At 58.7% G+C, this 12,403-nt stretch overlaps 5 protein-coding genes across 5 annotated transcripts; 4 read left to right on the top strand and 1 right to left on the bottom strand.

The window, feature by feature from the left end:
- Window positions 1-645: 645 nt before the first annotated feature.
- Window positions 646-3,416, top strand: J3D65DRAFT_609491 (very long-chain acyl-CoA synthetase/fatty acid transporter). Its single transcript, XM_066798694.1, has 3 exons — window positions 646-1,013; window positions 1,073-1,953; window positions 2,113-3,416. Exons 1-3 carry the CDS (start codon window positions 1,007-1,009, stop codon window positions 3,265-3,267), a joined length of 2,043 nt encoding a protein of 680 aa, XP_066659644.1. The 5' UTR covers window positions 646-1,006; the 3' UTR covers window positions 3,268-3,416.
- On the bottom strand, window positions 3,191-5,601 carry J3D65DRAFT_609485 (pyruvate kinase). The gene is made up of 6 exons (XM_066798693.1): window positions 5,349-5,601; window positions 5,239-5,283; window positions 5,136-5,182; window positions 4,980-5,060; window positions 3,893-4,930; window positions 3,191-3,843 (listed from the first exon to the last, which is right to left on the bottom strand). The coding sequence occupies exons 1-6, from the start codon at window positions 5,467-5,469 to the stop codon at window positions 3,592-3,594; spliced, it is 1,584 nt and encodes a 527-aa protein (XP_066659643.1). The 5' UTR covers window positions 5,470-5,601; the 3' UTR covers window positions 3,191-3,591.
- Window positions 5,602-6,444: 843 nt separating this feature from the next.
- Window positions 6,445-7,366, top strand: J3D65DRAFT_609483 (uncharacterized protein). Its single transcript, XM_066798692.1, has 5 exons — window positions 6,445-6,597; window positions 6,672-6,711; window positions 6,768-6,810; window positions 6,918-7,273; window positions 7,329-7,366. The coding sequence occupies exons 1-4, from the start codon at window positions 6,592-6,594 to the stop codon at window positions 7,057-7,059; spliced, it is 231 nt and encodes a 76-aa protein (XP_066659642.1). The 5' UTR covers window positions 6,445-6,591; the 3' UTR covers window positions 7,060-7,273; window positions 7,329-7,366.
- Window positions 7,367-8,384: 1,018 nt separating this feature from the next.
- J3D65DRAFT_545266 (FAD binding domain-containing protein) lies at window positions 8,385-10,472 on the top strand (the record flags this gene model as incomplete). The annotated part of the gene is made up of 3 exons (XM_066796758.1): window positions 8,385-9,878; window positions 9,990-10,079; window positions 10,116-10,472. 3 exons carry the CDS (start codon window positions 8,385-8,387, stop codon window positions 10,470-10,472), a joined length of 1,941 nt encoding a protein of 646 aa, XP_066659641.1.
- A 759-nt stretch (window positions 10,473-11,231) lies between these two features.
- J3D65DRAFT_609475 (1-aminocyclopropane-1-carboxylate deaminase) lies at window positions 11,232-12,391 on the top strand. The gene has a single exon (XM_066798691.1). It carries the CDS (start codon window positions 11,287-11,289, stop codon window positions 12,304-12,306), a length of 1,020 nt encoding a protein of 339 aa, XP_066659640.1. The 5' UTR covers window positions 11,232-11,286; the 3' UTR covers window positions 12,307-12,391.
- Window positions 12,392-12,403: the final 12 nt, after the last annotated feature.

Here is a 12,403-nt window from a genome sequence, read left to right as displayed (position 1 = left end):
GCGTTCTTGAAAACCGAAAGCGAAGCCAAAGAAGCAGCAGGACTCGTCCGGGCCGAGCCATCGCTCTGCCCCGTTTCGAGGCTATGGCGAGCCTTCATTTCTCCCATCAGACCACTTATGCTTAAAGGTGACGACCCTGATGTCCCCTAGACGAAGTCTGGCGGTCCGAGTGAAAATCCGACAATCTAGAATAGATCAAGCAATAGCTGGGCCATCGGGTCGGCTATGCAAAGTTTCTTGACTGCAGGCCGTTGCGGCCGTAAAAAAGACTGTTAATGATTCTGACCTCAGCAACACCAAGTGGAGGATGGACGTGGGCTTTGTCGCAGAGCACCATCGCGTGCTCATAACGGGGAATGAATGCCTCGTGCCAGACCCCGGATTCCCATCAGTAGGCAAAGCAAAGGACACCCCCGTTTGTACACAGCAAAGCGGGAGACGTGTCGGGCAGCCAGAAGGCGGCCTTGGACTTTTATGCGCCAAAGCGGCTCATGAGCTTTTGAAGAATGCTGCTGTTCAGTAGTATTGGTTTGTTTTTGCGGCGGAGATTGACAGACAGAGATGGTAAGGGTTAGCGAGAAAGCGAACCGAAGGCGACTCGGTTACCACGCGTCGTTCGCATGCCTCTCTCCACTCACTGCTCCGCCTCGCCTCCCACTGCCAGCCCCAACCCTCTCCACCCCCCTCCTGCGCACCATGAACGGATAGAGTGCTCTCCGTCCTGAGCTCCGCGTTTTCGCTTGCTTGGCTTGGCTGCGTTTCGCGTCATTTGCCCCTCGTTTCTTTCTTCGCTTTCCTTGCTCGTCTGAACCATGTTGTTTTATCGTTGGCCAGCCTGTCCGGCTTGATTGACCGCGGCATTGTTATACATGTACACCGCGAATATGGCCACACGGCACAGCTAGTCCTACCTTACACAGTCGCTTCAAGTCACGTTCCTCTGTCAAATAGAAAAAGACCACAGTGCACTATCCAATCCAGCGCTTTCTTGTCAATTGTTGCCACCATGCCAGGTTTGCTCCCGTCCCACCAGCGCAAAAGAAGCCATCTTTTTTTCTGACACAACATGCAGTCCCCCTCGCGGCGCTGGCCATGGCCGGTGCCGCTGCTGTCACCGGTTCCATGTATCTCGACGCGCGCCTCGGTCTCTCCTACGACGCTTGGTTCACGCAAGCTATGCTGCGCGCCATCTACACAATCACGCGCGCCGAGCGCAACGACCGCACCAACTGCTTCTACGACCTCGAAGCCGCAGCGCTGGATCCACGGACCCGCGACACGCTCTTTTTGCAGATACCCCATCACCCGCCCAAGGAAGGCCGCTCTTCCCCACACGCCAATGGAGACCCAGGATCCGAAATCCGATTGGAGTCGCACTCGTACGGCGCCGTGTATGCCGCGGTGCTGTCATTTGCGCGGTATCTGCGCCGCGCGCACGGCGTTCGGCGCGGCGACGTCGTGGCGCTCGACATGCCCAACAGCGCGCGCTTCGTGGTGGCGTGGTTTGCCCTATGGTCGCTCGGCGCCACCCCCGCCTTCATCAACTATCACTTGAAAGGTGCAGGGCTGCTGCACTGCTTGCGGGTTTCGACGGCGAGGCTCGTGCTCGTGGGGAGCGAGAGCGAGGTCCAGGACAAATATGCTGAGGACGGGCAAGTTTGGAGAGAACTGGTCAATGGCGCAGAAAAGGGAGAGGGGTTTTCTGGCCAACGTATCTCGACGGTCAGGTTTGGATTGGACGTGTGGGACGAAGAGATTCTGAAAGAGGAGGGATTGAGGGCGGAGGATGCGCAGCGCAGCGTTGGAGAGAGCCAGGACATGGCCATGTTGATTTACACGAGTGGAACGACGGGACTCCCCAAGCCGGCCGTGGTGAGTTGGGGCAAAGCAAAGGTTGCGGCAACATTCTGCGGCTTGTGGTTACCGTTGAAGCAGGGGGATGTGGTGTTTACAGTGAGTTCTATCCCCGCCACAATTACGTACCGTCTTTCTCGTATCAACCACACGACTTCTCACGAGAATCGAGCTCTCTCGCAGACGGCAATTAATCCTCACCCTCTCAGCGAGACCATGAGTGCATAATTTGTACGTGGCTGACAAGAGATCCTCCAGGCCATGCCCCTCTACCACACCTCGGCCTCGCTCCTCGCACTCCTCGCCGTCCTCTCATCACGCACAACGCTCGCCCTCGCTCCCTCCTTCTCGACGACCTACCTCTTGCCCTCCCTCCACGCTACTCGCGCAACCCACCTCCAATACGTCGGCGAAACGCTGCGCTACCTGCTCGCCTCGCCGCCCAACGCGGCGCTCGACGCCACACACCGCGTACACACCGTCTTCGGCAACGGGCTGCGGCCAGACGTGTGGGCGCGCTTCACCGAGCGCTTCAACATCCGCACCGTGTGCGAGTTCTACGCGGCGACCGAGGGCCCGGCCGGGCTGTGGAACCGCAGCTCTGGGCCCTTCACCGCAGGCGCCGTGGGATACTTTGGCGCGCTGGCATCCGCATTGGCGTTTGGCCACGGCAAGCTGCAAGTGGTGGCGCGGGTGGACAGCGAGACGGGCACGCTGCTGCGCGACGGCGCCAACAACGACAACCGCGTCGCGCTGTGCGGCGTCGACGAGCCCGGCGAGCTGCTGTTCCGCCTGCCGGCCGACGACACGCGGGCAACGTTCCAGGGCTACTTTGGCGACGGGCGCGCGTCCAGCGCCAAGATCGTCCACGACGTGCTGGCCCCCGGCGACGCCTGGTTCCGCACCGGCGACGTGCTGCGCCAGGACGGCGCGCGCCGCTGGTGGTTCGTCGACCGCCTGGGCGACACGTTCCGCTGGAAGAGCGAGAACGTGGCGACGCTCGAGGTGGCCGGCGCGCTGGCGGCCGGCAGGGGCGTTGATGTCGTCAGTGACGTCGTCGTGTACGGCGTTAGAGTCCCGGGGGCAGAGGGTCGCGCGGGCTGTGCGGCGCTGTCCTTGAAGGGCGCCGAGGGCAAGGATGAGCGGTGGGAGAGACAGAGGCTAAAAGTCCTGGCAGAGCATGCGAGGAATTGTTTGCCCAAATATGCCGTGCCAGTTTTTGTCAGGGTCACAATGGCTTTGTCCGTGACGGGGACCAACAAGCTGCAAAAGCACGTGTTGCAGAAAGAGGGTATCGATCCAGAGATCGTAGCCAGATCTGGAGACAGGATATACTGGTTGAGCGAGGGCAGGTACGAGCGTTTTAGAAAGAGAGAGTTTGACAGGCTGATGGGTGGAGGAGTAAAGCTCTGATACACCAAGAGATGGATCGTAGAAAGGAAACTGGTTCTCAGGCATCCCCGTGTCGCACGTCTTCAGCGGATTTGAACATTGCACGTCAATGAAATTAGAAATTTTCATGAATTCAGTCAAAATCGTGAAACCGTCCAGTTACTCCGGCCCATTCACATCCTTCTAATGCGGGTCCCGTTCCATTTCTTCGTCGTGCGATCATTTTCCCCGGCTTCGTCTCGCAGACATTGTACTGTCCTCAATCAAAGCGCTTTTGCGGTTCAAAACTCTCCCATATACCTACTCTCGTACTTGACGAGTTCCTGCACTGGGTTGATTAGTAACTTAAGCCTCCTGATCGAGGCCGAGGTCCTCCTGAGCGGGCACAATGCGGAGGGTGTTGGTGTGGCCCATGCCGCCGCGCCAGCCCTGGACACAGACAACAGCGTCGCCGCGGTTGAGAACGCCGAGCTTGATGGCGTTCATGATGCCCCACTTGAGACGGCGGTCGACATCCTCCTGCCAAGGAGCATTCTTGAAGTCGGGCTTCTCCTCGGGGAAGTAGAAGGGGTAGACACCGCGGTACAGGTGAGAATACTATGTTTTGTTAGGAAAAATGTAGACTTCATTCAGGGGACAAACGTACTCTGGCAGCAGCAGCGTTGCGGGTGACCATGATGATGGGGCAGACGGGGCGGTACTTGGCGACCAGGCGGGCAGTGTTACCGCTGGTGGTCAGGACAAGGATAGCACCGGCGTTCTGCTCGAGAGAGGCAGAGACGGCGGCCATGGCGCAAGTCTCGGTGGTAGGGACGGGGACGGGGGCGAGCTTCCTGAGCTCGTCAAAGGCGCTGAGGTAGGGAATGGCAACCTCGGCGAGCAGGCAAGTCTCGTTCATCATCGAGACAGCCTCCTGGGGGTAGTTGCCCTTGGCAGTCTCGCCAGAAAGCATGACGCAGTCGGCACCGTCGAGGACGGCGTTGCCAACGTCGGAAACCTCAGCACGGGTGGGGCGGGGGTTGTAGGTCATGGACTCGAGCATCTGGGTAGCGCAAATGGCGGGCTTGCCGGCAATGTTGCACTTGGTGATCATCATCTTCTGGGCGATGAAGACCTGAGCGGGAGGAATCTCAATACCAAGGTCACCACGGGCGACCATGACACCGTCAGTCTCCCTAAGGATCTCGTCAAAGTTGTTGACACCTTGTTGGTTCTCAATCTTGGCGATGATCTGAATCTCCTTGCCATCCTCACCAAGGACCTCACGGATGGCCTTGATGTCGCTGCCGCGGCGGATGAACGAGGCAAAGACCATGTCGACCTTGTTCTTGACACCGAATCTCAGGTCGCTCTTGTCCTTTTCGGAGAGGGCGGGAAGGTCAATGTCGGTCTTGGGCAGGTTGACACCCTTCTTGGACGAGATCTTGCCGTTGTTGACGCACTTGCAGCGCAGGGTCTTGTCGTCGACAATCTCCTCGACGGTGAAGGACAGGACACCGTCGTCAACGAAGATGATGCGGCCAACCTCAATCACCTTGGTGATGTTCTTGTAGTCGACGTACATGATCTTGTTGTCGCAGGCCGTCGCATACTTGTCGTCGGTGGTGATGATGAGCTCGTCACCGGCGCTGATGGGGTGGTCCTGGTCGTCAACGGTGTTGCCCGTGCGGATCTCGGGGCCTTTCTGTTGGGGAGTTAGGAATTGAAAGTGGAGAATAGAGCGAGGAGCTTACAGTGTCGAGAGCAATGGCGAGAGGGCGGCCAGTCTGGGTGCGCTCGGCCTCGCGGGCGTTGTCAATGACGGACTGGTGGTACTGTACAGAGGTCAGCCATTTTGCCTTTTTCTCCTCGAAGCATGATGAGCATGCTACTAGTCAGCTTCTCCTTACCTCGTATGAACCGTGGGAAAAGTTCATGCGAACAATGTTCAGGCCGGCTGGATTGTGTCAGCTTTGAAGCTCAGTGACGCGGAAAGCTTTGGGGGGAACTGACACTTGCGGAGAAGGTTGATCTTCTCGGCGGAGTTGGTCTTGGGGCCTGTTTGGGATTGGGTTAGCTTGCAAGCGGCAGGAAGCAGGAGGGAATCCGCAAAGCGAACGCACCAATGGTGCCAATGATGGCAGTGCGGCGGTAGTTCTTCGCGGGGCGGTACTCGGTGTTGAGCTGCGACAGCCACTCAACGCGAGTGCGGCCGGCATGGAGGTGGTCGAGGGCGTTGGCCATTTTCTTGAGCGGGGGTATCTAGAAGAGGGAGAGAGGTGTTGAAGCGGGTGTTGCAGCAAAAAGAGAGGAGGGGAAGCTGGTGAAGATTAAGAGGGAGAGGGCGGAGGGTGGGCTGCGGCGTCGGAGAAGAAATGTGGTGGGATGGGCAGCTCCGACTGGGAGCGGGCGAGGCGGGTTTTTTTTCTTAGGGTCCGAGACACCCAAGACCTAGACTCACCAATTGGGCGTGCTGGCCCAAGAGCTTGTAGCCCACCCGGGGGTTCAACGAATGAGCTATGTTGAAACGCATTGTATCCTATTTCAACGGCCGGCCGTTCTAACGTGAGGTCAGCTTCTGTACGCAGCTCGATCTGTTGACCAGCTCAACCCCACCGTCGCTCAGACCTGCCCTGCCGTGCGCTGCCCAGTGCCCACGCCCACGCCCACGCCCACCGAAACGCGGTGGATTTGAATCTGAGCCACCGTGACTAGTTGCTGCGCAGCGATTGGCTTCTGGCCAAACGTGAGCAGTCGCAAGCAAACAAATCCTCTGGCAGCGGGACGGCCCTCGCGACGCGACACAAAAATGAAGCCAAGTGCACTAGCGGCGGAAGCACTCACACTTTTCCGACCTGACTCTGACTGGGTCGATTCCTGATTGGATCTAGCACTCGTCGTCTAGTGCCGTGCTGTCGGTGCCGTGCTGTCTCTCTCTGCAGGACCGGAGGGGTGACATGGACAGGGATTGTGATAACACCAGCAACAGGCAGGCGGCTATTCTGGATTAAGCTAGGGCTTGTGCGCTCGCTTGGCGCTTATCTCAGCTGCACTCCACCACTCCGCCCGTCGGCCCTTGGCTCGTGCGTCGTTGTTCCGCCCCCCGAGCCGGGTCCCGAATCTCCCGACGCCCCGACCGACTCCCGGTCCCGTCCCGCCCCGCTCGCTCAGCCAACCACTGCCCTGGTCTGCTACTTCCATCGTCGCGACCTGCATCTCACGCCTCTCTCTCTCCTCGCACCTGTACTCTCCCCTCGCCCACTTTCCACTCATCTTGCACCACTCTGCTTGCCCGTGTCGCTGAATCGCCGCATCGCCCGCTCCAGTCTGTTCCCCCTTTGCCACCCCCGAAACAAAGCAGCCATCATGGTCGTAAGTTGTCACTCCACCCGCCTCCACCCGCCGCCGGCTTCCAAAACACCACGCGCTCACCACCTCACCTGTAGCTCGGACGACTGACCCACTACGCCTTTGACGCCGTTCTCTGTGCGCCTCCATTAATCAAACCCTCTCCCGACCTCGCTCGCTCTAACATGATCCAGTCTCCGCTTTCCTCGCTGGCGTCAAGCGCTCGACCGGCCTTACGTATGCCCTCCCGTCTGCTGCCTGACCTCTCCTCTCACCTCGCCATCTCACCCCACCATCAACTGCAACAGCCCGCTGACTTCCTCCCGCTTTTCTGGGACTCGTAGACCTAGTGTCAAGCCCGAGAGCTTGACCCAGTCCGACAACATCAAAAAGTGGCTTGACAACTACCTCTGGGTTGGCGAAGTCCTCATGGATCAGAGCGTCGCCATCATGAGCACCAGCGGATACTTCGAGCGCAAGCGCTAAACGTCCACCACCCGAATCCCCGCGATACCCGCGATATCACTATACGCATAACAAATGATTTTGGGAACGGCTTGAATTGTTCGGGATCTGTTTACGGCGCGCAAGGGGCTGCGAAGCCGGCGAAAATGGCACCAGCGTCGTGAATAGACGCTGTCAATCAGGCCATCTTTGATTTGACTCGCCGAGGGAGGCGTTTGGGGTTCGAGATACCTTTTGCAGCTCTGAACTTTGCGAGAATCTATCCATGGACTCATCCTCAGCTTCTTCAGCGGAGCGCGTCTGACCTGGTTGCACATGATTGCGGCTTCAAATCCGTTTTTTGAATACTCGCAGAAATGACATGCTGACGACGCTCCTAGTGGACCATGAGCTCCCGATTCGGAAACTTCTGATAGCCAAGCTCCAGAAGGGGATGGGAACAGCGTTTAAAAGGATGCCATGAGAAGAGAGGGATATCAGTGATGGCTCCGTTGTTTTTGCTTCTTACATCTCCGATCCCGGCCTTGGTGGAGTGGACTCTTCGCTTGCGATTGAATTCTGCGGCAGCATCACTTCCTTTGTCGGACACTCATTAATCTTCTGGCGACCAGCTTCAACAACATTCCAGCGTTGGGGATGCCACTGCTTGATGCACAATTCGCCAAGACCATGGTCGGTCTCCGGCAGCCATGGCATTCAAATTGTGGGAACCTTCTCGTCATCAGGAGTGGGATTGATACGATTCGCTTGATTCTTGCATCTGCACGGTGACTTAACGAGCTGTAAGCATTGAGTCGCGTCTGAAGCTAACATCCAGCATTACCTTGATGAGAAGCCATCCGACTTCGCCTTCCTCTTGGCTCTTGGCGCAAGTCTGCTGCGTTCATCTTGCCCTTCTTACATCGGCTCAAAGTATTCGTATGCCCGAGTCTCCTACCTTTTCAAACCTGTACTCTTGTTATGCAAAATTTCTAAAGCTTTACTCTGCTTAGTCACGACAGCTTGACCATCCGCGGCAAACACATTCTTATTGGCCCAAGCCCGTTACGAACCCCAGTATAAGTCAAAACCACGTCAGCCGTGCCTAGACATTCGGATTTAAATCTAGCCGTCAAGGTTGCTTCAACCTGAACAACTATTCTAAATGAGTTCGGGATTTCGGGATTACCGGGCTCCTCTGCATCAGAGCTGGCATTGCCGACTTTCCTCGAGATTCCGCTTGGAGCCGGTTGTATAAGGAATACTCATCTATACTTAAGAGCGGGGCCGAATCAAGCGCTTTGAAGGTAGTCACGGTCATTGTCTAGTCTTGAAATTATATCGGTTCGACAAAAGAACCCTTCCTCATGTCTAGATCTAGCGTACAACCAGTTGCTATTATCGGCGGCGGACCCATCGGGCTGTCTTGTTCGATTCTACTGACTCTCAGAAACATACCCCATGTCTTGTTCGAACGACACCCTGGGACGGCGATACATCCCAAGGCATGTGGGATCAATCAGCGGACCACGGAGATCTTTCGTGTCATGGGAATCGAAGAGGAGGTCTACGCCGTCTCAGCTCCACCCGAAATAGCAGGACGGACATCATGGTACACCGAAATTGGCCCAAGGGGCAAAGAGATAGCATCCCGTTATGCTTGGGGAGGCGGCCCCGATGCTGAAGAGTATGCCAGGCATGGGCCGACCCGCTATGCCATTCTCCCCCAAATCAGACTGGAACCCATCCTCAAACGCAGAGCCGAGCAGCTGAATCCCACGGCCATCAAGTACTCGGCAGAGGTGACGTCTCTGTCTGATTCTGCAGACCAAGACACTGTCACGCTTCAAGTACGCCACCTCGACAGGGGCCCGTCTTCCCCAGAAGAAACCGTCCATGCGAAGTTCGTCATCTGCGCCGACGGTGGACGCTCCTTCACGTCGGCCCTCTCCGTCCCCTGGCTCGGCGAGCGTGACATCTACAACATGGTGACGGCGCACATACGCGCGCCGCTTCGGGCCACTCACCCGGATCCGAACAACTTCATCACCTGGTTGACACACCCGGACCGTGGCGGGAGCACCAGGACGGGCTTCATGTACCAAATCGGGCCCTGGCCCCTTTCAGACAAGCCGCAAGATGAAGAATGGGTCTTTGTGTGCTCTCCAACTGCTCACGACCCGGCGCACTTTGACCGCTCGGCGCTGGCTCGTCGCATCCTGGACACTCTGGGAATCACTGACGACGTATCCATTGACGTGCTCAGTCTGTCACACTGGAACGTCAACGCCATCTACGCCGCGACGTACCGCGCCGGCCAGCGCGGGCGCGTCTTCCTTACTGGCGACGCGGCGCACAAGATTCCGCCGTGGGGCGCACTGGGCATGAATACGGGCATTCAGGATGCCTTCAATCTGATGTGGAAGCTGGCCATGGCCCTCGATCCGCCCGCGGCGCTGCGCTCGCTGCTCGACGGACAAGAACAAGGCGCTACAGCAACCATGGCCGCGGCGGCGACTGAAGACTCCCTATTCCCCCTCCTCTCCTCCTACACCACCGAGCGCCTCCCCGTCGGCCGCGCCGTTGGCCTCTCATCGCTGCACAACCTGCGCGCGCACTCGCTCGTCCTCGACGCCGCGCTGGGCCTCGAGCCGGGCACCGACGGGGCCACGGTGTCCCGCAACCGCGCCGCCGTCGATGCCTTCTTCGACCCGCGTCACCCTGCCTACGCAGAGAAGCGCGCTGCCGTCGCCGACGCTTTGCATGTCCTAGATCGCGAGTTCAAGGCCCCCGGAACCGAGGTCGGCTGGTTCTATCCCAGCGTTGCGGAGAGAGTGGCGCCGGCGACGAGCAGCGAGGCTGTCTCGAAAGGGGCAGAATCGAATGGCAGTGTCGGCGCAGAGGCAGACGCGACTCCAAACGGCCGCGCTCCTCTACCGCCATCCATCGCCGTCGCGCGCGACCCGCTCGAGGGCGGGCAGCTCGACTCGACTGGCGCGTTCCGCAGCGACGTCTTCGCCGCGTCGACGCTGCCAGGCCACCATTTGCCGCATGCGTGGGTTGTGCGGCGGCAGCATCAAAACTCAAACGACGGGCAGGTCCAAGAAGCAGCCAGAGAAGATCACAAGGCGGTGGCACTGCGCGACCTGCTGCCGCTGGACCGCCTGCTCCTGATTGCGCGGCAGAGCGGAGCGGGGTGGGAGAAGGTGGTTGGCGGGCTGGTCAGGGGCGTGGTTGTCCAGGGGGAGAGGGGGGTTGATGAGGGGAAGGGCGGAGGCATGGAAACGTATTACGACCGCGACGGCGCGTGGGCTGCGGCGTGCGGCGTCAGTATCGACGGCGCAGTGCTGGTGCGGCCGGACGGGATCGTGGGGTGGCGCGGCGAGTGGAGCGACGAGCTGTTGTCAGGGGGCTTGTGGGAGCGCGTGGTCAGGACGGCGCTGTATTTGGATTGATCAGGAGAAAGGGGGTTGAGATACTTTGAGGGGGGCACAGGATGGACAGCAAAATTTGTAGCACGCAAACAACTTTTGGGATTCCACAATCTGGGGCTTCAATGCTTCACGTAAGTGCTCGATTGCTCCTGGGTACTCTCGGCGAAAGAGCTTCATTCCTTCCTACCATTTGCTTGGTGAAGTGCACGAGTGCTCCCCATCTGCTCTCGCACTCTTCTGTGTTCCTCGACTGTGGCATCAAGCACCAAGCCACGGACGTTGCTGCGCGGCGTCTAGTTTTAGAGGGCGATCGCCTGGATTGCCGTATCCGGCAGTGGTGATAGATAGGGCCGGACCCTTGAAGTCGCAGGACCCACTCGTGCTTATCAGCAAAAGTTAGCAGCTGCCCGCATGTTCCTGCTCCTGACATTTTTTGGTGCATCCTCAATCGCAACCATTGTTTAATGATGGACGATTGAATGGGAAGTCTGAAAGCTATCACGGTCAGCTTGCCCTCTCGCTGACGCTTTATTCCAGAATTGGGCGTTGTCCAGCATGGAGACGCTGGCGGTGGGCCTGAAGATCACTAGCTCGGATAATTCGCTGACTTGAAAGCCACAGTCACGACAGTCTGGCACATCAACAGCTCTGCGATGTCGGTCGGCAAGGTCAATGTGAAGCCGAAGACTGTCGCATGACGCATTCGGCCGGCTGTAGCCGACACTGGATGGCGTCCAGAAGAAACATATGAAGAGGAACGGGTTGCCAATGGTAGATAGTTGAACCCAATTCCACGGTACCTATCCACACGCCTACCACCCGCACCTACCCCGCCATGAAGCTCGACAAGTTCCCCAAGTACGACCTCACCTTCTCCGGGCCGACGCCCATCCAACATCTCAAGCGACTGTCGGCGGAACTGGGCAACAAGGTGCAAATCTACGCCAAACGCGAGGACTGCAACTCGGGACTGGCGTTCGGCGGCAACAAGACGCGCAAGCTCGAGTACATTGTGCCGGATGCCATTGAAGGAGGCTACGACACGCTCGTGTCGATTGGCGGGATCCAGTCGAACCAGACGCGCCAGGTCGCAGCGGTAGCGGCACACCTGGGCATGTCCTGCGTCTTGGTGCAGGAGAATTGGGTCAACTACCACGACGCCGTCTACGACCGGGTTGGCAACATTGAGCTGTCGCGCATCCTCGGCGCTGACGTGCGCCTCGACGCGGCAGGATTCGACATTGGCATCCGGCCCAGCTGGGAGGCAGCCATGGACGAGGTACGCTCGAAAGGCGGCAAACCATTTCCCGTGCCGGCGGGCTGCTCGGAGCATCCCAAGGGCGGACTGGGCTTCGTGGGATTCGCCGAGGAGGTCAGGAAACAGGAGGCCGAGCTGGGGTTCAAGTTCGACTACATCGTCGTATGCGCCGTGACGGGGTCGACGCAGGCGGGCATGATTGTAGGATTCGCGGCCGACGGACGCGCCAACAAGGTCATTGGCATCGACGGCAGCGCGAAGCCCGAGAAGACGCGCGCGCAGGTTCTCCGCATCGCTAGGAACACGGCAGACTTGGTCGAGCTGGGGCGCGAAATCACAGAGGACGACGTGGTGCTGGACACGCGGTTCGGCGGGCCCGAGTACGGACTGCCCAACGAGGGCACGATGGAGGCCATCAGGCTGTGCGCCAGGACCGAGGGCATGTTGACGGATCCCGTATACGAGGGCAAGTCGATGGACGGCATGATCCAGATGATCCGGAACGGCGAGTTTCCAGAGGGCAGCCGCGTGCTATATGCACACTTGGGTGGCGCGCCGGCGCTCAACGCCTACAGTTACCTGTTCCGCAATGGTTGAAGTGGTGAGGGTGGGATGGGCGTGGTGTTGATAGAAGAAAGCATTCAGATTTGGGAAGTTATTTCCCGCACGGCCGCTGAGCCCCACTTTCGTCATT

The sequence above is a fragment of the Phyllosticta citribraziliensis genome, assembly GCF_038025025.1.
Source record: "Phyllosticta citribraziliensis strain CPC 17464 chromosome Unknown J3D65scaffold_1, whole genome shotgun sequence".
NCBI lineage: Eukaryota > Fungi > Ascomycota > Dothideomycetes > Botryosphaeriales > Phyllostictaceae > Phyllosticta > Phyllosticta citribraziliensis.
The sequence above is the reverse complement of the archived record's forward strand: the minus strand, read 5'-3'. Positions and strand labels throughout refer to the sequence as shown.

Bases quoted from the DNA above. Each gene is read 5' to 3' on its own strand.
- J3D65DRAFT_609475 (XM_066798691.1), top strand. From the start codon at position 11,287: ATGAAGCTCGACAAGTTCCCCAAGTACGACCTCACCTTCTCCGGGCCG.
- J3D65DRAFT_609483 (XM_066798692.1), top strand. The intron at 6,712-6,767 runs GTGCGCCTCCAT...AACATGATCCAG, and splicing joins CGCCTTTGACGCCGTTCTCT to TCTCCGCTTTCCTCGCTGGC. The intron at 6,811-6,917 runs GTATGCCCTCCC...TGGGACTCGTAG, and splicing joins AAGCGCTCGACCGGCCTTAC to ACCTAGTGTCAAGCCCGAGA.
- J3D65DRAFT_609485 (XM_066798693.1), bottom strand. From the start codon at position 5,469: ATGGCCAACGCCCTCGACCACCTCCATGCCGGCCGCACTCGCGTTGAG. The intron at 5,284-5,348 runs GTGCGTTCGCTT...AATCCCAAACAG, and splicing joins TGCCATCATTGGCACCATTG to GCCCCAAGACCAACTCCGCC. The intron at 5,183-5,238 runs GTCAGTTCCCCC...GACACAATCCAG, and splicing joins GATCAACCTTCTCCGCAAGT to CCGGCCTGAACATTGTTCGC.
- J3D65DRAFT_609491 (XM_066798694.1), top strand. The intron at 1,954-2,112 runs GTGAGTTCTATC...GAGATCCTCCAG, and splicing joins AGGGGGATGTGGTGTTTACA to GCCATGCCCCTCTACCACAC.